The following is a 24,350-nucleotide window of genomic DNA, read 5'->3' on the forward strand; positions in this document are numbered from 1 at the left end:
GCAATCCCCATAGTGGTCTCTGAAACTGACTATACCCTGGGCTGATAAATGAGAGGGTGGGGAGGCACTGTTCCCAGAAACCCTTCAACCTGCCCTTTCCCCCCAAATCTCACTGACCGATATCTCTGCACACATTGATGACCAGGGAGATGTCCGGGTCCGAGTCATCCACCCAGTATCCACCACTCGTCTTGATCAGTGGGTTCAGGTCATGCTTCTTGTACTCGGCATCAAAGGCGTAACATGGCACCTATGGGAGGTAATGGTAAATCCCAAGCAGGGGCCAATAGCACCCTAGTGCTATTGCTGGCCCCCCAGACACAGTGGCCCAGGGGAGAGAGGAGGGGCCAACAACATAGTCACAGCCATCGGCAGGACCACGGCATTCCCATTCTCTCTCCCCAGTCACTCCAGAACAGGTCACAACAACAGGCCGCTGAGTGACACTTGAGTGGAGTGGCCCCCACCATTCCTACATCCCAGGGAGCCCGTGCAGTGCTTGTAGCTACACCCTGTGTTCCTCACCCTTCCCCAAAACTGCAGGCACCACAGCACCTGGGGACCAGCTGGAGCCTCCTCGGTAGATCCCCCTCTAGGGTCCCGGGAGCATCCAGCCGCTCTCTCCCCTCCGTGTATCATTTCCCAGGAATCTATCCTCCCCTCATTACTTCTTTAACCCCACATTGCTGCCATTTCTCCCACAGTAGCCTTGGGGACTCGACTATAAACTCCCCTTCTCTGCCACCTTGCCTCCCTTTCCACACAGCATTTCCCCTTTGACTTTCATTAGACACCCCTCGGTCAGATGGAGTCACTCTGAACTTCCTGCTCTTTCTTACAAAAGAATGGTCTGGGTGGGAGGGCAGGAGGAAACAGGGGGACACTGGTGGTGGGAAATGTGCCCTGTTGAAGGGTGTTGAGCATGTATGACTGAAATTCAATCATGAACGACTTTGGAACTGGGGATGGGGGAAAACAATTGTATTATAAACTTTAGAACCATGGTGTTTAAATAAAAAAAAAATGTTTTTGGTGTATTTCGGACACCCAGTGGCACTCAGGAATTGCTCCTGGCTCTGAGCTCATAAATCGCTCCTGGCATGCTCGGGGGACCATATGGAGAGCCAGGATTCGAACTGTCATCCATCCTGGGTCGTCTGCATGCAAGGCAAACACCCTAATGCTAAGCTATCACTCTGGCCCCAAATAAATTTTTAAAAATTAAAAAAAAGAAGGGCCCGGAGAGATAGCACAGCGGCGTTTGCCTTGCAAGCAGCCGATCCAGGACCAAAGGTGGTTGGTTCGAATCCCCGGTGTCCCATATGGTCCCCCGTGCCTGCCAGGAGCTATTTCTGAGCAGACAGCCAGGAGTAACCCCTGAGCACCGCTGGGTGTGGCCCAAAAACCAAAAAAAAAAAAAAAAAAGATTGGGGGCTAGGGAGATAGTTCAGAGGACTGAGGTGCATGTCTGGCATGCAGAGATCCAAGTTCAATTCCTGATACCAGGGAGGAAACCATACACAGACTTCATCAAAAAAAAAGATGTATGACGGTTAGGAATGCTCTGGCCACTCATCTTCCTCCCCAGCCCGTCTGTGTCCTTTGCCTTTGACATTCCACAGAGAGCTTCTTGATTAGCTCAGGTATATCAGGGCCTCCGCTTGCTGCCTTGGAAGTAACACACTACTCCGAGCATACCCACCTTTGTCTACAGGGCTGTAACCCTGTAACCAGTCAGTGTGTGTGTGTGTGTGTGTGTGTGTGTGTGTGTGTGTGTGTGTGTGTGTGTGTGTGTGTGTGTCATGTTGCACCCCCCAGAAAGAAAGAGCTAAAGCTCAGTATTACTGCTATTGGGAATGATGGTTTCAGGGGGAAAAAACCACCATACTGCCCTGCCCAGCATTGCTAGAAATTTTGCAGCAAGGGGACACACAGAGCTACATGGGAAGATTCTGTGACTTGGGACAGGAAGGTTCTATGGGCTGCTAGTGGGGAAATGGTAAAATCTCAAAAATGAGTGTAGGGTGGAGGCAGATAGGATGAGTATAAGGAAGATTCAAGAAGATGGGGTACACCTGAAGAACCCCAAGTTCTGGAAATGGTTCTGTGTCACCCTGGGGTATTGGAGACATTGAGCCAGGACTCCCTGGAGCAGCCAGCTCTTGGCTGCATGGCTGCCGCAGGAAGGATGAGAAGACACGCCTGCATAGCACCCCCAGCACCAGCCCTCCCCACCAAATTGGAGAAAGCGTCGGAAAAACAGTCAAGGCTCCTGAGGAAAATCCTCCCACTTCCTGCCCGGCCGCCGAGCAATGGAGACATTCATAAGAGCAGGAATGCAGCACCAGGAGGGGAGGGCAGCCACCAGCCCCACACACACTGAATCAACCTTGTCAGCGTGGAATGCTAGCCCGGCGTGTTTACCGAGCCCTCAGCAGGCTCCATGCGTCTCCTCGACTCCCAGAGTGCAGGGGAGGCGAGGCGAGGGAACGTGTGCTCACACCCCTGAAGCATGGGAGGCCCCAAGGAAGAGTGGGGGCAAGGGGCCAGGACTGTAGGTTCTGGCCCTACATACAGCCATCTGCGCATGGCATGACCTCCCGCCAAGCCCAGCAAAATGAACACCAGGAGACCCCACTAGGTATGAGAACAGGGGTGCACAGAACACAATGGGAATTGGGTGTGTGGACACACAGAAATCAGGGGTCCACGGACATACAGAAATGAGTGCATGGGTACGGGGAATCAAGGGTATATGAGCACATGAGAATCGGTGCGTTGAAACACAGGAATCAGGGGTTCATGGACACAGGAGTATTAGGGTGTGTGAACAAAGGGGAATCAGAGTGTGTGGACACAGGGAGTTAAGTGTGTGTGGACACACATCTGGAGCAGGAAGCTGGTGGGCCAGGGGGATGCACACCGAGCAGGTTCCCCTCCTCGGCAGCCCTCACAACAGTCCTCCATGCTGAGGCATCTCACCTCCGACAGACATTAACACCGGGGTCTCTGTCCACCATTACTCCTGGGAATCCCGAGAACAGGAACCTTTTGGATCCCAGTGGCCCCCTCCCAGTTCTCCCTCACCCATCTCAGCCCTCTGCAAATGTAAACTGAGCAGCCCCGGCTGCTCGTCAGACCCCAGGAGATAATGACTGAAGACAAATTGCGAACATTTCTCAGGAATCTTTAGCTCCGCCTCAGAGAGAAATGACCCGCCACGGCAGGGAGAAAGCTGGGCAGCACAATCTTTTAGAAAGAGGCAGGCAGCCCCCACTGGGGTGTCAGTGCCCAGAAACCCCCTCCCATCACCGTCCAAATGAAGGCTAAGCTGCAGCTTCAGCCCCTCCCAGGAATGTTATCTCAAACAGTCAGTCAGAAATTTCTCCACGACACTAGCCAGGCATGCAAGAACCCACCCACTCCCCCTGGGTCCCTCTGGCCCCCGTGAAAGGGGGCCTCCCGGGAACAATCCTCTCTCTCTCTCTGTATCTCTATCTGTCTCTGTCTTTCTTTCTCTCTCTCTCATATCTTTGGGGCCTCCTGTCAACTTCTTTTCCCTCCAGCTCCATGGCTTGCTAGCTTGGGGCTGCTGGGGTGTGAGCCCCTCACACACAACTGCTTTTCAAGCAAGAATGTTTCTACTGCTCTGCTTGAGAGCATTTGTTCTTGGTCCTTTAGCACTTCTGTTAGAAAGGGGGGAAAAATAAAATAACACTAAAATACCATGGTAACTCCTTTCTCAGTTTAGGGGCTGCACTAGGGGTCTGTAGATAGAATCTGAGCCCTTTCTTTTTTTTTGTTTAGTTTGAGGAGTTTTTGTGGGGGCCATACCTGACTGTGCACAGGAATAATTTCTGGCTCTGCACTCAGGGATTACTCCTGACAGAGCTCAGGGCACCCTATGGGATGCTGGGGATTAAACCCGGGTCAGCCTTGTACAAGGCAAATGTGCTCCCCGATGCACTATTGCTCCAGCTCCCGGTCTCTGCATTTCTTTCCTCAAGAAAGTGACATCACCCCAGGCGGGCTGTGGGGACAGAGACACAAACCGGCTGAGTGGGAAGAGGACAGAGAGGCAAAGGTCCCCCTCTGGCTGAGAATAGGAGCTCCCCTACCTGAGAGGATGTGTGTGCATTTGGGGGTCCTAGGTTTCAGGACATGTCATCTCTGTGCTAATGTTGGGGCCCAGCAGGTGGCTCACTGCCTGTGAGTACCCATCAAGGTCCCTACCATGCTTTTTTTTCCAGGAGTTAGAGAGGTAGCACTTGCTCGCTCATTCTCTCATTCTCTCTCTCATTCTCTCTCTCTCTCTCTCTCTCTCTCTCTCTCTCTCTCTCTCTCTCTCTCTTCCCCCCACCCCACCCCTCTTTCTCTCTCTTCCTGTTTCTCTGGCCGGCATGATGTCTTTCTTCTCATAGACTGCCACATCTGAAAACTCGGGCACTCATTTATCACGTGCAACTTCATCTGGCTGTGTTTCTTCAACCCAAACATCTCTCCATGCCCTTCTGCATGGCTATTGGCCTCCCCCCTGAGGTTGGGTTAGTGACTGATTGTGGCCATTTGTCAGGTCCCAGCACCTGAGAGGGGCTTTGAACTCAATCCTTCCAAACAGAAAACTAATGGAGAAAAGTGAGCCTAATCCGCCCATGAGGCCCGCTGTCTAGGTGGATGCAGAAAACCAGACACAGAGAAAGGGCTGGGGGCGGGGGGGGGGGGGGGGGGGAGCGAGGAGAAGGCCGGGGGAGGGGAACAGAGGAAGTGGGGCTGGCCCTGCTGCAGGAAAGTCCAGCTTGGAGCCCAGAGCGGAGGCTGGGGAGACTAAGGAAGCGGACGCCTCATTAATCACCAGGAAAGATTTGACCCAGATAACAGAAGGAGCAGGAGCATTAAGAGCTGCCACGTAGGCGAGGAGGTGTGTGAAGCAAGAGTGTCCCCATGGGAGCACACAGGGCGCCCCGCAGCGGGGAGGGGGTGGCCACTGGAGACGAGCTAGGTGCTGGGGCCCAGAAGCAGTGACCCGATGTGCTTGGCAGGGTGACCATGTACGGGCAATCGCACCCTGTGCTATTTTAAATACCCGGCCCCTAAAAATAGGAACTGAACCGCTAAGCAGCACATTCAACAGTGACGCCACGTGGGCTTCAGTGCAAAGAGATTTGGGATAGGACGGGACGGGACGGGATGGGACGGGACGGGACGGGACAGGACGGGACGGGACAGGACGGGACGGGGAGGGGAGGGGAGGGGAGGGGAGGGGAGGGGAGGGGAGGGGAGGGGAGGGGAGGGGAGGGGAGGGGAGGGAAGGGAAGGGAAGGGAAGGGAAGGGAAGGGAAGGGAAGGGAAGGGAAGGGAAGGGAAGGGAAGGGAAGGGAAGCAGAAAAGGACGAGACGGGAGGGGACGAGAAGGGACGGGAAGATAAATGGAAAGAAAAGGAATGGAAAGGAGTGGAGAGGAGAGAGGAAAGAGATAGAAGAGGAAGAGAAGGAGGAGGAGGAGGAAGAGAAGATGAAGAAAGATAATGATGAAGACAAAGTAAAAGAAAGAAGAAAAATCATTTAGCCCCCAAAAGATTGAATGTTCTCATTTTTTTCTTTCCATCTTTAAATTCCAGAAAAGCACTAATTTCACAAATAGGTTTTAAGAAATTAAAAATAACAATTAAAAAAAACCACCTGGGCCAAAGAGATAAGACAGTGGTCTTGCACGAGGCCGACTCAGGATAGACCTGGGTTCGATTTCCAACATCCTCGAGCCTGCCAGGAGTGATTTCTGAATGCAGAGGCAGGACTAACCCGAGCGCAGTCAGCTATGGCACCCAAAAAATAAATAAATAAATAAACAAATAAATAAATAATAAAAATGTAAAAGAACACCTGTTACCTCTTTGTTAGCTTTAAAAATGTCCTTTTTACAAGCAGCAGAAGTCCTCCATTCAAAGTAATGGACACAGCCTGCGGTCATGACAAATTCAGGGGTTCCCTGTGAAAAAAGTACAGCAGTTACCACAGCAGCAGAACACACATTTTTTTCCACGTTTTCTTTCTTTTTTTTTTTTAAATACTGACAGTGAAGGCTAGTGTAAATTTTACAGGGAGCAGAGGGAAGCTAGGGTGGGAAAACAGTGGTTGTTTTTTTTTTCCTTTGGTTTGTTTTTGTGTATGTGGGTTTTTCTTTCGCTCTCTTTTTTTTTTTTTTTTTTTTTTGGTGAAAACAAGGTCATCGAGAAATTCTCCACCCCAGAAGTGCAGAGACAAAGGCTTCGTGAAATCATGCTGGAATGTGGGGGGAATAACTGATCCAAAACTGTTCTACTGTCCCAACTATGCAAATACAGTGAACTCATGGGAAGGGATCCTCAGAGCCACTCAACTCCCAAATGTTCAAACTCCAAATGTTCTCTCCAGCCCGTGCCAGCAGAATCCAAGCCAGAAACAGTGACCTCATGCTTCCTGTAAGCCTGAGGGAGGAGGCCCATCTGGACTGATTGAGTTCGCTCCAGACACCCCCGCACGCCAGGGAAGCCCCTACAGACTTGGAGGGGGGAAAGAAGGGTCCACTGAGGCATGATCCTCAGGTACAGAACTCGGCCTGCTTCTTGCTGGCTTGGCTGTGGGGGCTGAAAATGTCTAGTGTTGATGGAAGGGTTTGTGTATGTGTGTAACACATGACAGTGAGTCTGTCTCACAGACTGCATGCTCCCCACTGGGGTGTTGGGGTCATGGACAGCCTGGTGCCGGGGAACCCTCTGAAACTCCATTTTTCAAGTTCTGCAGATGGGCACAGCACTGAGTTCTGGAACGGTCCTGCCAAGCAATCTGAGCGACACATGAGTTTTCCCTGGAACCAAATTTTCTCCCATAGTCAGTTCCTTCCTGCCTCTGATCAGAGAGGATCCATAGGATTTATATGGCCAGAAATGCTAATGGTCGCTTTCTAAAAGTCCTTTCCTAATACTGAAGATTAACTCCCCCTCAAAAAATTACAAAACGTACAGGATAAGAACAAAATGTGGGAACCCCATTACCCACTGAATGAGGTTTCTTGCAGTTTTTCCAATTTAATGTGAAAGAAGAGAAATATTAAAACACAAGCACTGGCCTGAGAAGAATCCAACTAAAATGTGGGAATGACAGAGTTTAAAATCCAGTATATACATTGCAATGCCAACCAAAAAATATTGAAAGTGTGTTTTAAATTTATACATTATTTCATCACTTCCAGCTACAGGTTACACACAAGATATAGTTTGCATTTCTTCTGAAAGGTGTGACTTTGGGCTTAAGATTCATGTACTTCGGGCCCGGAGAGATAGCACAGCGGCGTTTGCCTTGCAAGCAGCCAAATCCAGGACCAAAGGTGGTTGGTTCGAATCCCGGTGTCCCATATGGTCCCTCGTGCCTGCCAGGAGCTATTTCTGAGCAGACAGCCAGGAGTAACCCCTGAGCACCGCCGGGTGTGGCCCAAAAACCAAAAAAAAAAAAAAAAAGATTCATGTACTTCTTTGGTCCTTCCTGGGGACGGGGATGGGGAGTGAATGGACTTTCTCTGTGGGTGTGAGTTTGTTAAAGGTTTTGCTCACCTCGTGGCCCAACAAAGCGAAGGCTACGTGAACACTGCCCCACTCACCAAAGTTTTCCCGCATAAGAAGGCAATGCTGCTCTGCATTCTCAGATTGGGGTTCTGGATGCCGCAGCTCATCGTAGTGTTGAATTCCATAAGCGATCTGGTTGCAGTTTTCAGAGAGAGGTCACCTGTTTGGATAAGGAACAAATGCACATGAGAGAGCTATAAATAAAACCAGATCTCCTGCGTCTGCGATATGCCAACTCAAAATCTTTGTGAGGGTGAAATTGTCTTTAAACTCTTCCGAGGAGTTGTCGAAGCCTTTGAGATCTTAATGCAGAAAAAAAAATTTTTTTTCTTTCTTAACACTCGAAAGCATAAAATTTGAGGGAGAAAAAAACAAGTCAATATGACTCACTGAATTTTAAAGTTTGTATTTTGTAACAAGATAAAACAAAAACAAGGGATTTGTTAGGAAATGTGGAGCTAGCAAGGAAACAGAACCAAAAATAAATAAATAAACATGTACGTATACGAGTTATACAGACCCACAAACAACTAAATAAAAATAAACTGTTTCAAAATATTTTCAAATGAAGGCTCTCTGACTGAAAGGATATACATGGGCACTGCTGGATGAATTTATTGTAAGAAGCAAAGAGAAAGGAAGAAAGACCAGGACACATGGAATTGATAACCCAACCGAAAACGGACAAGGCCCAATCAGACAAAGAAACACACATGTCAGTAAATACATGGAGAGATGTTTAGCATCTCTGGTGATCAAACAGCTGCAAATCAGGACCACATGGCACATGGTTCACAGCCTGTCCCATGGACATGAATGAGGGCTGAGGAGGTGGGGAAAGAGGCATAAGTGACACTGAACATGGGATCCACAGAAGTCTCCAGCATGCTGTCCCTGAGACCAGATGGACCTCGGCACTGGGGCGCCCATACAACTCAGCCCCACAAAAACCCAGGCATGCATGCATGCATGCTGGGGCTCAGGAATTAAAAGAACATCCCCTACTCTTAGGTTGGAGAAAACCCTGGAAAACTTCCCCAGGGCTGCTCAATGAAGTTTGGTAGATTCTCAAGTGAAAACCTTCTATGGGGGCTAGCCAAAAAGAAACCACAATGGTGGGTCACACACTGTGGTTGGCTTTGACGGATCCTGTCATCTTTCTTTGTGCTACAAAATCACCCTGACGGTGATACCTTCTCCTGGTTTTCCAAAATCCCATATAGAGATTTAAGACCAAAAAAATAAAAAATAAAACTTATATACCATCAAGGCATGGACTAATAATGATCCTTTCCAATGAAGGGAGACAGTACACACAGACCAGGGTTACTGACAAGTTCCAGTCAAGGTTCGTCATCTCTTCCAAATAATAATAAAAACAGGGCCGAAGAGATAGCATGGAGGTAGGATATTTGCCTCGCATGCAGAAGGACGGTGGTTCGAACCCCGGAGCCTGCCAGGAGCGATTTATGAGCCTAGAGCCAGGAGGAAACCCTGAGCGCTGCCGGGTGTGACCCAAAAACCAAAAAAATTAAAAACAATAATAATAAGGTTAGCCCCCGACGACAACCACCACCACCACCACAACAACAACAATAATAAAAGATACAACAACAACAACAATAATAATAATAAAATAATAAAAGGTTAGCCCGTGGTCCAATGACGGGCACAGATCCTTCGCTGGGATCACCTCTGGTCCGATTCGGTATGCGCTGAGCTGCTCCTGCTGATGATGGTGGTTTTGAATCTTTTGGCAGGGGACCGACTAAGGAGGGACTAAGGAGGGACGGTGAGATAAGGTGGTGAGGTGGGCACTCCAGAGAAGCGCATAGAACTGCAGCAACGCTGCCCCCCAGCGCCAGGCAGGTGACACGGTGGTTCGCCCTGCGGCCCGCCGGTGCCAAGGAAGTCCGCCAGGATCAGGATCGGCCGCGGCCGGCTCAGAGCGCCGCTCGCACCCGGCTGGAAGCTCGCACCCGGCTGGAAACGTCGGGACCGTGGACAGCGCCCGCGACTTTGCGCACCGTGGACAGCGCGACTTTGCGCACCGTGGACAGCGAGCGCGGCTTTGCGCACCGTGGACAGCGAGCGCGGCTTTGCGCACCGTGGACAGCGCAGCTATGCGCACCGCGGACAGCGCAGCTTTGAGCACCGTGGACAGCGCTCAGCGCCGCACCCCACGATGTGCGCTAAGGGGCGCTCGCTCGCTTGCGCACACACGCCGACGTTGGCACAGGGCCGGCGAGGTTCTGGTGCCATTCGGTGGCCGCAAGAGGGCGCGCACGGGCCACGCCCCCCACTCCAGAGACCCTCCCCTAAGCCTCCTGTCCCCCCCAGAAGGCGGCCCCTTCCGGACCCGCGCACACAGCTCCTGGGGGTCCTCGCGTCTGTGGCATCCACCCCGAAAAGGCGAGCAAGGACTCGGGCCTCGGGCCGGCCGACCCGGAGCCTCCCCACCGACCCCGTCCCCAAGGCTCGGCTCGCTCCGCAGGCGCCTGGGCGCGCAGTCCATCCATCCATCCATCCATCCATCCATCCATCCATCCATCCATCCATCCATCCATCTATCCATCTATCCATCCGGCCACCTCCGTCCTCCGGCTGCTTGCCCCCGTCATCGCCACCAGGCCGCCGCCGCCAGCCAAGCCGCCGCAGCCCACCGCACCGCGGCACCCGGCCAGCCTGGCCGTCCTCCCCGGGCGTGAGCCGGGGCGAGGACTGCGGGGCCGCGGCCAGCACGCCAGGCCCACGGCCAGCTCCCGAGGACGGCGCCAAATGGGCTGGGCCGCGCTCGCCGGGCCCGCCAGACCGCGCCGGGTCCTCCAGACCGCGAGCCGCCGCCGCCACCGGGCCCGCCAGACCTCGCTCGCCCGCCCGGGCCCGCCCGGCCAGACCGCCCTGGCGCGGCCGCAGCCGCAGCAGCGCCGCCGCCACCTCCGAGCGCGCCGGGCCTTCCCGGGCCCGCTCCCCGAGCCGGGTGGTCCAGGCCAGCAGGCTGCGCGCGCCAGGCCTGTCCCACCGCGCCGAGGCGCACGCCGAGCCCGCCCGACCAGGCCGCTCTCGCCCAGGCCCGCCCGGCCGTGGCCGTGCCGGCTCCTCCAGATCCAGACCGCGCTCCCCGGGCCGGGTTCGCCGGGCCGCGCTGGGTCCGCCAGACCGCGCGTTGGGCCCGACGCACCGCGCGCTGGGTCCGCCAGACCGCGCGTTGGGCCCGTCGCACCGCGCCAGGTCCGCCCGACCGCGCGCACCAGGCCCTGCAGACCGAGGCGCGGCCGTCGCCACCACCTCCCGGCCCGCCCGCCCAGGCCGCGTTCGCTGGGCTCGCCAGGCCCGGCCGCGCTCGCCGGGCTCGCCAGGTCGCGCCGAGTCCTCCGGACTGCGCCACACCGGAACCGCCAGACCCCGCTCCCCGGGCCGCCGCCTCCTCCCGGCCCGGCCCCTGCGCGTCCCGAGCCCCGCAGATGGCCCTCCCCATCCCTGGCCGGCCCGACCGGCCCGAGCTCGCCAGGCCCGAAGTGTCGGGGTCCTACCGACCCTGCGCGCCCGGCCTCGGTCCCCGGCCCCCGCCAGGAATCGTCGTGTCCTCCAGACCGCGCTCTCCAGGCTGGGTCCGCAAGAGCAGGCCGAGCCTGCACGCCCCCGTCCCCCGAGATCGTCCTGGCGGGGCCCCTCGAGACTAGACGGCGGCGGCGGCGGCGGCAGCAGCAGCAGCAGCAGCAGCAGCAGCGCAGGGTCCGCCCGGCCGCGCTCGCCCGTCCGGATCCTCCAGACCAGGCTGCGCGGCCCGGGCCCGCCAGACCGCGCTCTGCGCCTTCGCCTGGGCCCGCCTGACCCCACCGCGCTCGCCAGGCGGTGGCGCGTCCGCCAGCCCGTGGCCTCCAGGCCTGGCCCGCTGGATCACGCAGCAGCCACCCGATCGCGTGCCGGGGCCGCTCGCCCACCGCGCCCGCGCTCGCCCAGCCGAGCTTTGCAAGCCGCGCTCGCTCGGGTCCGCCAGACCCGGCCGCGTTCGCCAGCGCCCGTCCGAGCCGGGCCCGCCTCACAGCACCGGCCGCGGCAGGCCATCCCGGGCCTGCGTCCCAGGGGAACGACCCGGCCGCGCTCGCCAGGCCCCGCCAGGACTGGCTACTCTCTGCAGCAGCCCCGACCCCGCAGGGTCCTGCCCACGCTGCGCATCAGAGCCGCCAGGACGCGCTCGCCGGTGCCCACTCGAGCCGGCCAAGCCCTGCCACCGCCGCCGCCACCCCCGAGGAGGAGGCCGCGCCTGGTGGCGCAGACCCTGCGTGCCCGGCCACGATCGCCCGAGCCGGCCCGCGCTGGCCGCGCTCCGAGCCTAGGAGGCCTCGCCTGCCACCGTCGGCGAGTGCGGCCGAGCCCAGCCGAGCTCGCGGCCGCCCGACCTCGCTGAGGCCTCAGCGCTGGGCTTTTGGTCACATCGCCACCGGGCCTTGCAGCGCCTCGCCCAGTGCCTGTGCCTGTCCGACGGGGACAGCCAAGCCTCTCCGTGCTAGGCGGACCCAGGAGGACCCCCACCACACACCCCAGCTGCATCGTGCGCAAACCGATTGTGCTGTGTTCACCACCGTTACAACAGACGCCTCGCCTCGCCTCTCTCTGCCTAATCTTTCCCTCCAGCTACAGTGTCATTTTCCTGCTCCTCTTTATATTAACACTCTATAAAAGAAATCTCTATTCTTGCTACTACGGACTCCCTCAGCACCCCCACCCTACCCAAAGAGGACAAGCTCCCATGCCCCGCACTGCTCAGTACTGCCTCAGCTCCAAGTCTTTGTGCTTTGGTGTTACTCTCTCTCTGGGGCTCTGCCCCACACCCCACTAACTTTCCTGAACAGTCACCCGGTGAACCCCCAACACTCCTACCGACCCCCAACCCCACGCCCCTTTCCTGATCTTTTCTACAGTGTTGGCCACGTCCTAACCCAGCTATGACTGGCTATTGTTTCTTCTGTCTGTCTCCAGATGTCAATTAAGCTCCAGGAAACAAAAAGGGGGGGGGGGGGAAGTGTTGGTTTGTTTTGTGGTTGATTCAAATATTTGTTACAGATAAATAAATGGATATTAAGTGTTAAGTGTTTTAAAATATATAATTTACACTGATCTTTTAAGAAGAGATTCAGCCAAAAAAAAATGTGGTGAAATGTCTTGAACTACTCCCATGCACATAAGATTTTGCAGCTTATGTGCTACAGTGAACCCTGCTGCTGACAAAGACACACAACACACACACACACACACACACACACACACACACACACACATCTGCACAGTACTAATTTGTCTCTCGGTGAGATTTACCAAGCAAGGTAGGCTATGGGAAGAGACTTTGACATTTCACAGACCCGGCCAGAGTATCAGCAGAGACGATAAATGAGACAAAGACATGAGTCATACCCCGAACTCAACCAGATCTCATCATAAATATCCAAACGAAATGTATGTCTTAAAGGAAATGAAAGACAAACAGGCCTTAAGAAGAAAAAGACATTTTTTAAAAATCTCGAAAGCCAAAGAGGCAAAATGCAATCCAGGGATCGGCTGGGCTGGCAGTGGCGGATTCTGGTGGCTGCACACACAGGCAGGGCCAGACGCCAGCAGGCCACGGAAGCCACGTGGCACATTTGCCAACCAACCCTCTGCGTCCTCCCCACATCACCAACCAGAAGCCATTCACAGCCCCAGGCTTGAGCGGAGCCCTTTAAGTAGCTCGACTCACACAGTTCCTAGCTGGGGCCTTCTCTTTCTATCAACCCGTCTGGAAACAGACTTCGCAGAGGGACACAGATAAGATGCTTCACTCTGACTCATTGCATGAACACCAGGGTGTGAGCCAAGGGTGGCCAGAGGAAAGGGACATGTCCAATGTTATTCCCACATGTACTCATGACAATGGACATCACAGCTCTGGAGGCTGGAACTGAGCATTGCTTTAGGCTCAGCACAGGATTGGGAAGAAGCTCAAGACTCACAGAAATGCAGGCTCATCACCACCAATCTAAGTTCAATATTGAAATTGGTCTTCAGGTTAAAAAATATATATTGTTGTACATCAGTTTTCAACGTGAGATCAGATAGAGATGAATTACTTAGAAGGAAATCAAATACGTAAAATGTATAAATCACTGTAAAATACAAGGATACTTCCAGTTGCTTGTAAATGGAACCAAATGTTGTTACCAGGCACTGTAAAAGTGCTCAACTCTGCTACATTTACATCCTTTTCCTAAGGAAGAACCTGTGTATGTTATGTTTGGTTGTGTGTATGTGTGTGTGTGTGTGTGTGTGTGTGTGTGTGTGTGTGTGTTTAAGTCAAAAAATGATGCAACACAGCTTGAACCAACGCTGACGTCTGAAAAATCATTTGTAAGTGTAAAAATTGCCCTTGGGCACTATGAAACTCACAGCAACAATTCTCTTCCCAATGGGTTCTAAAAAAAAAATTTTTTTAAGCCAGCTTCCTTCTTAGAAGCCATAGACAAATGTGCTCATTTCCTGGCCCCTGGCCGACACTCTACGAGTCAACCACTTCAACTTCTGCTGATGTGATGAAAATAAATAAAATGAGATCGCATATTCCTTAGCATTTGCACCTGAGTACTAATAGCACAGCCGTGGCCATTTGCTTTGCCTCTTCTATGAACTTTGACCTGTTCCCCCTGGACTGTTTGTCTTTCTTATCATTTATTCAGAGACACTTTGCTCTCCAGAGTCCAGTCACATATTTTACTTATAAGGGGGCCCTCCCCCACCCATAATGTCCTATTGTCTTTTTACTCTTTCACTTTTTATGTTCTGTGTGCTTTTTTCTTTTTTTTTTCTTTTTTTTTTTCTTTTTTTTTTTTGAGGTGTACTTCAGGCTTGGGGAGTTCTGCATGGGCCCCAGTCCTTCAAGCCTTCTACTGTTATTGAAGTTCTGGGTCAAGATCCAAAAGAGCGAGCTAATCTTGTTTCTTACCAAAGAGTCTCCTTACAACCCATTTTTGTTGGGGTTTTTTTCCCTACACACGCTGTCACTTATTTTGAAATTTGCTTCTATGCTCACTCCTTGGGTCGCCCAGTCTGCTGGGCGCTCTGGGCTCCGTGGCTGTTCTCAACACACACATGCACATTTTCTAGCAAGTTCTTGGGAAGTTCCAGTTGCCGAGTCATAGTCAGGAATATTAGATTTCCCATTTTAGCTCTGACCCGCCCGGTGTGACCCAGTGACTCACATCACACAGCCCTGGAGAAGCACCCAGGCACTGAAGTTGGCCATTCTGTACCCAAATCCTTACCCAGGCCACTCGTCTGGCCAAACCACTGACCCCACCCTGCATGCTGTGCTTGCTTCCTTCCTCAGAAGCTGAGAAAGGGGAGAGAAGAGGGAAAATGGGATCTCAGAGTTCCAAAGTGGCTAAATGACTCTAAGTAGCTCAATTCCAAACAGAACACCTGGCACAGAAGTGCATGACCAATCTAGTTAACTGAGTTACAAAATACAATTTACAGTAACAGATTTGGTGATTTCTGTTGTTGGGGAGAGAGACATGAGCCTGGTCCGTTGGCCTAGCAGCAGTGACGCTGAGGCTCTCAGGGCTAATAATATCCCTGTCTGGCTCACACGAGTGCTGGGTTGCTCTCCTGGGTTGAGCAGGAGGTCAGAGGTCATAGCAGACCCTCTCACACCACCCTTTTCTCCTCTATTTGGGAGAATAAATGGATCTGCCACGTGTATCTGTGAGTTAAATAATCAGATGTACGTAGCTTCAATCCTCATCAATGACGTGACCTGTAACTTGCCTCTTTTTTTTTTTTTCTGTTTTTTGGTTTTGGTTTTGGTTTTTCGGCCACACCCAGCGGTGCTCAGGGGTTACTCCTGGCTGTCTGCTCAGAAATAGCTCCTGGCAGGCACGGGGGGACCATATGGGACACCGAGATTCGAACCAACCACCTTTGGTCCTGGATCGGCTGCTTGCAAGGCAAACACTGCTGTGCTATCTCTCTGGGCCCTAACTTGCCTCTTTTAACTCTGCTGTTTAACTTTGGACTATCCCTTCTCTCAACAACCTTTCCTAGTCTCTGGGACTCAGACTTCCAAAACTCAGCACCTCCCTGCCAGGACCAACCCACCAATTCCCAAATTGCCCATCACTGCAGCACCCATCAACTTTAGGGACTGGCTTTCAACTTGATCAAAAGTGTCCTGTTCAGAAGTGCCCCTGTTCAGAAGGCCATTCACCCCAAAACCACTATACTACCCTTGGCTGTCTACTACCCACTCTTCCTTAAATACCCATCTTCCTTAGGAAACATAGCCCTATCCACAAGAAAAACATGGGCAAGGATGACGTTTTCTTTTCTTTCTCTTTTTTTTTTTTTTTTTTCAGTGCCAGTTTGCAAGATGCCTCACAGCCATGCTCCCAGGTCTGTGGGAAGGAATCCCAGCAAGAGAAGGGCACTCTCATCTGCAGTTTCTTGGTCGGTCCCACAGTCAAAAGAACACGTCTGAGCCAACAGTCTAGGGCCTAGCTTCTGCAGGTCGCTACCCTGGGCCTCAAATTTGTCTGGCCAGCTTCCCCAGTCTAGACAGCGTCCTCTTAGGGCGGGCAGAAAACCAAACAGGAGTTTAGCCTCGACCCACAGACGTAAGACTCAATTCTTGAGAGGCAAGACCTGACTGCTGAAAAAAACGCCCTTTGAAACTATGTTCGGGAATTTCCACTTGGAGCAGTGGACCCATTTCCCACAGTTGGAGTGTGCCCCCTCACCCCAGCCCCTATGCTCCTCAAGTCAAACTCAACCTCAGCTACCTATTCAGAAGGCCATCCACCCACACAAACGCACACCCCTGGTCCTGGCTGGATCCATTTCACAACTGTTCCCCCGGCCACCCACCCCACATCAGGCCAAACCTCTTACCCGGTCTTGGCCAAAAGGCACCTCCCAAGTCCATGCTCCCAATCCACAGGCAGTCCCCAACCTTTCAGCACCACCCCCAGGACATTACCAGTAGACATATGAAAAATGCAGGTACTGGGTTCCATGATTCTCCTACAAGCGCAGAAATGCTAAAGCCAATAAGGAGCTTTGATGCTACAGGAACAGACCTGCCGGAGTCTCAGAAAGATACTAGGGGGAAAGGACTGGGCACATGGCAATGGGGTGAAGGAGAGAGCATCCGAAAGAGACAACTGAAGAGCCAAGTGCCAAGAAAGCAGCACAGTGGGTCTTAACAATATCCACACCCATCGATCAAGAAAGTCCGGGAAGCAGTTCTTGGGCCACTAGGGCAGGCCCAAGCATCATGACTCTGTACAGTGTGCTCTAGAGAGGTGTTTTTTTTGACCTAATGTGGAAACGAGAAAAGATTTGCAGTTGTGCCACAATGTCTCAAGGCAGGGGTTTTCTCAATGGCTCGTGGTGTGCACAAATGTCCCCATCCTCAGGTGGTGTGGGGTCATGTCTCCTTCCCAAGCTGGATTCCTGCTGCCCAGACCAGGATTTCACAGTCCTCTGACTCACCCACAGAGCGGTAGGTCTTCGTCTTCCAGTTGTACATACAAATGGCACTTGAGGAGCCGCACTGGGTGATGTTCACATTTTTGCAGACGTTGATCTTATAAAGTATGTTATTTTTGGTATCAACAGCTTCCCATGTATAGCTAGGAAGGAAGAAAAAACAATTTGTCACTGTCATCGATCCGCCAATAATTAAACTTCTCCCCAGTTTTACATTCAAACCACATTAGCTGAAGACTCCCACCGCCGAAAAGACACACACACACATTAGCCAAAAATACTAAAGTCAGAGTCTGTTCTGTGGGAAAGAAGCCAGGGCCGTCAAACCACTAAATACCGCCTCGCTCTGGTTCAATCCACCCAAAGCAGTCGCAGGACTCCATGATCATCAAAATACTTGTAAGTTAAAATGGTTCAGGTTAAGAATATCTACTCAGATAAGTAACTGCCCAAGAGCCATGCTGAAAGGTGGAAATTTTCCACCAGTGAAGGAGGTGTGAGGGAGGGGCGGGAAGTAACCTTCCCAATTACACCAATATGCTTGAACATGGTGTGTGTGTGTGTGTGTGTGTGTGTGTGTGTGTGTGTGTGTGTGTGTGTAGTGGTTTCAACTTCTTTGGAAAACTTTTCATTAAAAAACAAAAATTTTTTCACAATACGACAAAAAAATAAAACAAAACCAATTCCACTTCCGGTTTCACCTCCAAAGGGACACTTCAGAGGCAAGTGATGAGATGATCCAAGTTTGTAGCAAGAGTCAAATATCTGACTCAACATCTAACTGCACTTGAAATGGGCACATTACACATACACACACACACACACACACACACAGGCATCACAACTTATAGCAAAGTAGAGATTGATTCATTATTAAAGAACCAAGCTGCAAACTGGGGATAAGACCATGGCTAGTTCTGGTCCACCAGTGATTTTCAATTCCTTCTTTTGCCCAGGGAGAACCATCCTGTTTCATCAATTGGGGACTTCATTTCCTCAGCAAGGACAGAGAGGGAGAGCAATTTAAATCGCAAGATGCGAGGAGGAGGCCGTATCAATTCAACAGTATTGCTGAAAGGAAGATTGATTGAGTGGGAACTGCGGGGGTGAGCTTCACCCAGGCATTGTGGGGAGTCTGGCGGCGGAGTGGGGGCTGAAGGGGGGATGCACGCCTGGACTCTCTAAGCCCTGAGACAAAGCATATGTTTCAAGGGTTCATCTATAGAAGCAACAATCCACAGAGCCCAGAGCCCACATGGAACAGCTCGCCCCCTCCTTGTCAGAGCAATATTCTAGCACCAGGGCAGACACCCCCAGGAGTAGAGGAATTGGAGACAAGGCCAGCCTGGATTGTAGCAGACTGAACAAATCTACCCCCTCTGTGCCCCTGTGAGCATAGAGAAGTGGGATAGAAAGCTCCCCTGGGGTGCTGTGGGCCCAGGAGGGCAGAAACCTGAAAAACAGGTCAGCTGAGGCACCTCCCTGACCATGGGGTGACACTGGGCTCACTCCAGGGCACTGTAGGCCATTGAAAGTGGCTGTAGTCGCCACCTCCTCCTCTGGCCAGGCCATTGCCTCCTCCGGTAACAACTTCACCTCTCCTTCCCCCCCACCCTTGCTGATCAAGGCGGGGTAATGAGCTAAGGAGAGCAGCAGAGGGTGTTAGGAGGGTGTTAGCGGAAGCAGGGGAAAGGTTCTGGCCCAAGGACCTTTATTAACCTTTTTATGCCTCCAGGTCTCAGGCATTTCCATTCCTGCCCTTTGAGCAGAGATAGAGAAAGAGGGAGCAGAAGGCAGCAGGGCTGTTTTCTCCTGGGCAGATGAGGAAACCAGTTGGCAAAAAAATACCCACCTTACCTCACAAAGCAGAAAAACTGGCCCACAGCTGTGATAGGAAATTAGGTGGGGGGCGTGGGGGGGCTCATCTGGCCTCTTAAATGACAAAAAGGGAGGGAGGGAGGGAGGGAGGGAGGGAGGAAGGAAGGAAGGAAGGAAGGAAGGAAGGAAGGAAGGAAGGAAGGAAGGAAGGAAGGAAGGAAGGAAGGAAGGAAGGAAGGAAGGAAGGAAGGAAGGAAGGAAGGAAGGAAGGAAGGAAGGAAGGAAGGGTGGATGGATTTCCAATAGGGAAAAGAGTGAGCTTGAATGTGAGGAAACCAATTTTGCTGGGGGGAGCCAAGGGGAGTGAAGGTGGAGGAGAGGGGAGGCTAGGGCCTCGGAATCCCAGGGTGTATGTGGCATGTCTGGGGTCCATGCTGCTCATCTGCAAGCCAAAACAAGCCACTGGCTCCACACCTTTCCGTCAAATTTTTCTGTCAATGTTTTTATTTGCTACTGGCATATAAAAGCTTTCCTATTAATTACTGCTAATTAGGGGAAATGCAAATCCCTTGTTCAGGAGTCCTGTCTTAAGTTTTTTTGTATATGTTCGTTAGGTTAGTTGTTGGTTTTTGCAGGACACAGGCATCAAATGGAAAGCGTGGGCATTATGTGCCTCTTGATCATAAGCAGATGATAGCTGGACAGAAAGGTATTCTCATCTGAGAACCAGGCAGCTGGGAAAAAGCTGGAAAGCAAGCTACAATGTGAACCTGGTGTTACACCCTTCCTAAAAAATAAAAGAAAAAGTTAAGTCAAAGCAGGGCTGTTTTTGCAGAGGAGATTTTTTAAGTTAAGGTCCATCCATGAGAAAAGTGTTAGGAGAGGAGGGGAGGGATGAGGGGAGTGGAGGGACATATTGTCCTAATTCTTCTGGTAATCAAAAAGTCCATGGGGGAGAAAACTGCTGCTCTACTCAAGTCTTCTTTCCTGAGATTTCCTATTTTGTGGTTAAGATTTATCAAGGTGGCCCAGGGTAATGAAGGCAATGGGGTCACAGATGGGCCCCCCAAAGTTCAAATCTCCTGTGTCCTTCTGTGTCTGCGTCAGGATCCGGCTGCACAAACCATTTCAGGTCTCACGGGAGCAGGACAGGGAAGGAGGCAGCCATGGTCTGAAAGCAAGACCTCTACTGGGCTAGGCTGTAGCCCAGAAGCCCCTTAGGCAGGGTGCAAAGACCACAAGCACAGCCAGCTCTATGAACCACTGTGAGCCCAAGGCCAGAGACAAGAGGCAAGATATCAGAGAGAGGAAGGAAGGAAGGGAGGGAGGGAGGGAGGGAGGGAGGGAGGAAGGAAGGAAGGAAGGAAGGAAGGAAGGAAGGAAGGAAGGAAGGAAGGAAGGAAGGAAGGAAGGAAGGAAGGAAGGAAGGAAGGAAGGAAGGAAGGAAGGAAGGAAGGAAGGACAGAAAGGGAATGAGAGAAACAGAAATGAGCAGAGCTCAGGCAGGGTGGTGGGAAGAGTCCTGTTACCCTCTGCTTTTTTTTTTAATCGAGAGGGTTGAATCCAGCCTTAACTGTCACACACACAAAAGCCAATGGAGGGGGGTGGGGGAGATGAGGCCAGAAATACATTAGACAAAAAAAAAAAAAAAAAAGGAGGGATCGGTCTACTTTCTGGTCATCTCTCCCAAGGCATCTGTAGGCCATCCACACGGAGATACTCAGATTGCAACGGGCCACAGGCAAGCTTGGAGACAAAGGAATGGAGCCTAGCAGCCCTATAACCAGGCACCCGAACCCCATCTTCACCTGAAATCTCTGCTGACTACCCGGGAAGCCTTAGGAAGCAAATTCCCACCATTCCCACAGGGAGAGAGACTTAGTTAAATTAGCCAGATTTGCGATTGCAAATAGAGAATTTTTTTTTTAAAGAAACAGACAACTTCATCATAAACTCGAAAGTCACATCAATATCTGAGAGCGCTTGTTCTGAAAAATTACATGTTTGAGATAAAATGATTCTAGCCTCTCCCAAATGAAAGGCCAGACCACCACCAAGGCCTAAAATTGTTGGTCGCATGTAAAGACCCCATGATCATATTAGAGAACCAGAGAAGGGTTTCTGAAGCAATAAAAGTATTATAAACAGAATAAAATTTAATTATATCTTGGAGGAATGAAAAAAAATTTGCTGCCCAACAAGCTTGTCCACCAGAAAAATTCTCTCTCCCCCAAGCAGGCATGCATGGTCAGAATGAGGAAATATGGCAGGGTGACTCATGGAGCAGATGGACAAGGTGAGGCAGAAGCGAGAGGTTGGGGAAAGCCTGCTGTTCTAGAAAGGCTCCCAGTGGCCCAGGAAAGACAGAGGAGGGAGGGAAACTTAAGCAAAAGAAAAAAAAAAGGGGGGGGGGACCACATAGCAGGCTCTGATAGTCAAGTTTTTAACTTTAGCAAAATGTAGACTACACACACACACACACACACACACACACACATCACGCCATATACCACACACATGTGTTTCACATAAATTTCCTGATAGGCTCGGCTCTCGGTTGGGCAGGTGTGAGGGCCCAAATCACATTTCCCTGGAACGTACCACAGGTCAAGTTCAGCGCCAGCAGGCCTGGGCCCAGCTCACCCACCTGCAGAAAGCCTGGGGGCCCAGGACACAGATGGACCATGGGAGGCCTCACCGGAAGCCCTGCCTGGGGCCTCAGTCTGTGGCCCTCGTCCAACACCTGCCCTAACGCTAGACTCCAACAGCTGCTACCCTGCACAGAGCAGGGGTGGGGGAGGAATAATGGAGTGGAGAGGAGCCCCCAGCTCTGAAAGGGGTAAAAAGCACAGACCGGGGCTGGAGAGATCGCACAGCGGTAGGGTGTTTGCCTTGCACGCGGCTGACCCAGGACAAACCCGGGTTTGATTCCCGGCATTCCATATGGTCGCCTGTGCCTGCCAGGAGTAAACTCTGAGTGCTACCAGCAGGACCCAAAAGTAACAAAAGTACAGACCCACCCCCACCTCTGCCCTCCATCCTGCCCACTCCCAAAGTGCCCATGACCCAAGTGAACAGGCCAGGTCAGTCATCTGGATGGACCCACCAACCATCCAGGGGAGCCCCCTTTCCTCGATGTCTATCTCCCCCAACGCCCAAGGAGCCTTGCCAGAAGCTCCTAGCCCCTCTCCTAGAACAAGGCCAAACAGGCACAGAGAGGCGGACACCAAGGAAGAGGGGATGGGGCAACAGACTACTGTTGGGGTTCAGGTCTGCAAAGCAGGGGGCTGGTCCTCCACCCGCAGAGAAGGTCTTGGCCCAGAGTAGCCCATCTCACAGGGGCAGGGGCCGGCCCATTTGGGCCCATGGCAAGCCCTTCACTGGGAGGGCAGCAGCCTCATTGATTTTTCAATTCTTAAGTTTCTTTCTACTTTTCAGAAGATATCATCTAGTGTCTCTTCTCTCTCTCTCTCTCTCTCTCTCTCTCCTCTCCTCTCTCTTTCTCTAAAATATCTGGTCTCTCTTCTCTCTCTCTCTCTCAACTCTCTCTCTCTCTCTCTCTCTCTCTCTCTCTCTCTCTCTCTCTCTCTCTCTCTCTCTCTCTCTCTCTCTCTCTCTCTGTCTCCCCCCCTCCCTCTTCCAGTTCTGCTTTCTCTCTTGTGCAGCGCAAAGTTGCAAAACTGCTTGACAGGCTCCCCTCTGCCATCACAACACGCGCCCACTTTTCTGGGGCCTGCCTGTCAGGATCCCCCTCCTACCTCGGCCTGCTCCCCCCAAAGGGCTCCTGAGCTCACTTGAACTGCCTCCTGGAAACTCCTAGCAGAGAGCACTGTTGGGGTGTAGGGGATGGATATGCTGTCCATCAGATCAGATCTTTCAGGTGAGGGTAAGGGGTCAGGGGGGCACCTACTGAAGCCCCAGTTATAAAGGAGGTTTGAGGGTCTCATGGCTGGGCCTGCCCAAGGCTTGGAACCCCTGCCTGCATCTGCCCGGGGCAAACAGCTCCCTTTTTCACCTCCCTGGGCTTCTATTTCATAATATCCTGAAAGGTGTTGGCAGACAACTAGCAGGAGGCACAGAGGCCAGCCTGCAGGGATCCACATTCACAGCAAAGGTCCCCCTCAAGGACCATGCGGGAATGAGGACCCAGCCAAGGACCTGGCGGGCTGCAAAGAGGAACAGAGGCGCCTAGCGGAGGAACAGTAACAAGAGAGTCCCTCTTCCCAAAGTGAAAGGGATTCCACTCGACTCCTCCAGCCTCTCAGCAAGGACCTGAGTACCCTCAAGATGGGGGGTTCCTTCAAGGGTGGCCTGCGCATGGTTGGAGCAGAGCTCAGGGGTGCACAGAGCACGTGCCTTCTTTGTGTGTTGTGCGTGTGGCTCCATGCACTGGACAGATGGTGCATCCAGGCCATGAGCTCCTAGAGCAAATATGAACAAAAGCAAGTCCCAGGCTGAGCTTGGAAGGGTATGGAGTGGCCTCTCAGTGAAAAAACAGGGCTTGGAAAACCAAGCCCCTCCCCCCCAAAGCAAAGAAAAGGGTTCCAGGAACCCTGCCTGAGGGTCCCACGCCCCCTCCCCTAGGGCCACGTGGCTTTCTTCACTTCAATTTCACCTCTGGTCCCCCTCCCACCTTCCTGAGAAGTTGGGGTTGGGGGTAGGTCTGGGCCCTGGCCACAGAACTGTGAGCGATTATTCTGCTGGCCTCTACACATGGATCTGCTCATGGATCTACACAGCAAGACAGGGGACAAAGGACTCTGGGTAATAAAATAAGCAGATGTGAGTCTATCATTTGGCTTCCTTTAAAGGGAGGGAGGGAGAGAGGGAAGGAGTGAAGGAGGAGGGAGAAAGAAAAAAGGAAGGAAGGAAGGAAGGAAGGAAGGAAGGAAGGAAGGAAGGAAGGAAGGGAGGGAGGGAGGGAGGGAGGGAGGGAGGGAGGGAGGGAGGAAGGGAGGGAGGGAGGAAGGGAGGAAAGAAAGGAAAGAAAGAAAGAAAGAAAGAAGGAAGGAAGGAAGGAAGGAAGGAAGGAAGGAAGGAAGGAAGGAAGGAAGGAAGGAAGGAAGGAAGGAAGGAAGGAAGGGAGGGAGGGAGGGAGGGAGGGAGGGAGGGAGGGAGGAAGGGAGGAAGGGAGGAAGGGAGGAAAGAAAGGAAAGAAAGAAGGAAGGAAGGAAGGAAGGGAGGGAGGAAGGAAGGAAGGAAGGAAGGAAGGAAGGAAGGAAGGAAAGAAAGAAAGAAAGAAAGAAAGAAAGAAAGAAAGAAAGAAAGAAAGAAAGAAAGAAAGAAAGAAAGAAAGAAAGAAAGAAAGAAAGAAAGAAAGAAAGAAAGAAAGAAAGAAAGAAAGAAAGAAAAGAAAGAAAAGAAAGAAAAGAAAGAAAGACAGGAGAGAGGACCCCCATCCAGTTTAGTTATATT

At 52.3% G+C, this 24,350-nt stretch overlaps 2 protein-coding genes across 5 annotated transcripts in view; one reads left to right on the forward strand and one right to left on the reverse strand.

Annotated features, from left to right (window-relative positions):
• IGF2R (insulin like growth factor 2 receptor) overlaps window positions 1–24,350 on the reverse strand; it is a 78,386-nt gene that overhangs the window by 42,716 nt on the left and 11,320 nt on the right. Inside the window, exons 2-5 of the mRNA XM_049765311.1 lie at window positions 17,121–17,260; window positions 7,634–7,758; window positions 5,888–5,986; window positions 118–250 (exon numbers count right to left, since the gene is read on the reverse strand). Of these exons, the coding sequence (XP_049621268.1) occupies window positions 118–250; window positions 5,888–5,986; window positions 7,634–7,758; window positions 17,121–17,260 (497 nt within the window). The remainder of the gene's footprint in view (window positions 1–117; window positions 251–5,887; window positions 5,987–7,633; window positions 7,759–17,120; window positions 17,261–24,350) is intronic.
• Window positions 10,231–24,350, forward strand: part of TCP1 (t-complex 1) — a 130,514-nt gene continuing 116,394 nt past the window's right edge. Inside the window, exon 1 of one of the 4 annotated variants that reach the window (XM_049765353.1) lies at window positions 10,231–10,241. The gene's annotated coding sequence lies outside the window, so the exon portion shown is untranslated. Of the gene's footprint in view, window positions 10,242–10,436; window positions 10,448–10,523; window positions 10,535–11,833; window positions 11,845–24,350 lie in introns of those variants that run through there. The other 3 variants (XM_049765354.1, XM_049765355.1, XM_049765356.1) reach the window with 3 other exon arrangements.

Source organism: Suncus etruscus, chromosome 18 (genome assembly GCF_024139225.1).
Source record: "Suncus etruscus isolate mSunEtr1 chromosome 18, mSunEtr1.pri.cur, whole genome shotgun sequence".
Taxonomy (NCBI): domain Eukaryota; kingdom Metazoa; phylum Chordata; class Mammalia; order Eulipotyphla; family Soricidae; genus Suncus; species Suncus etruscus.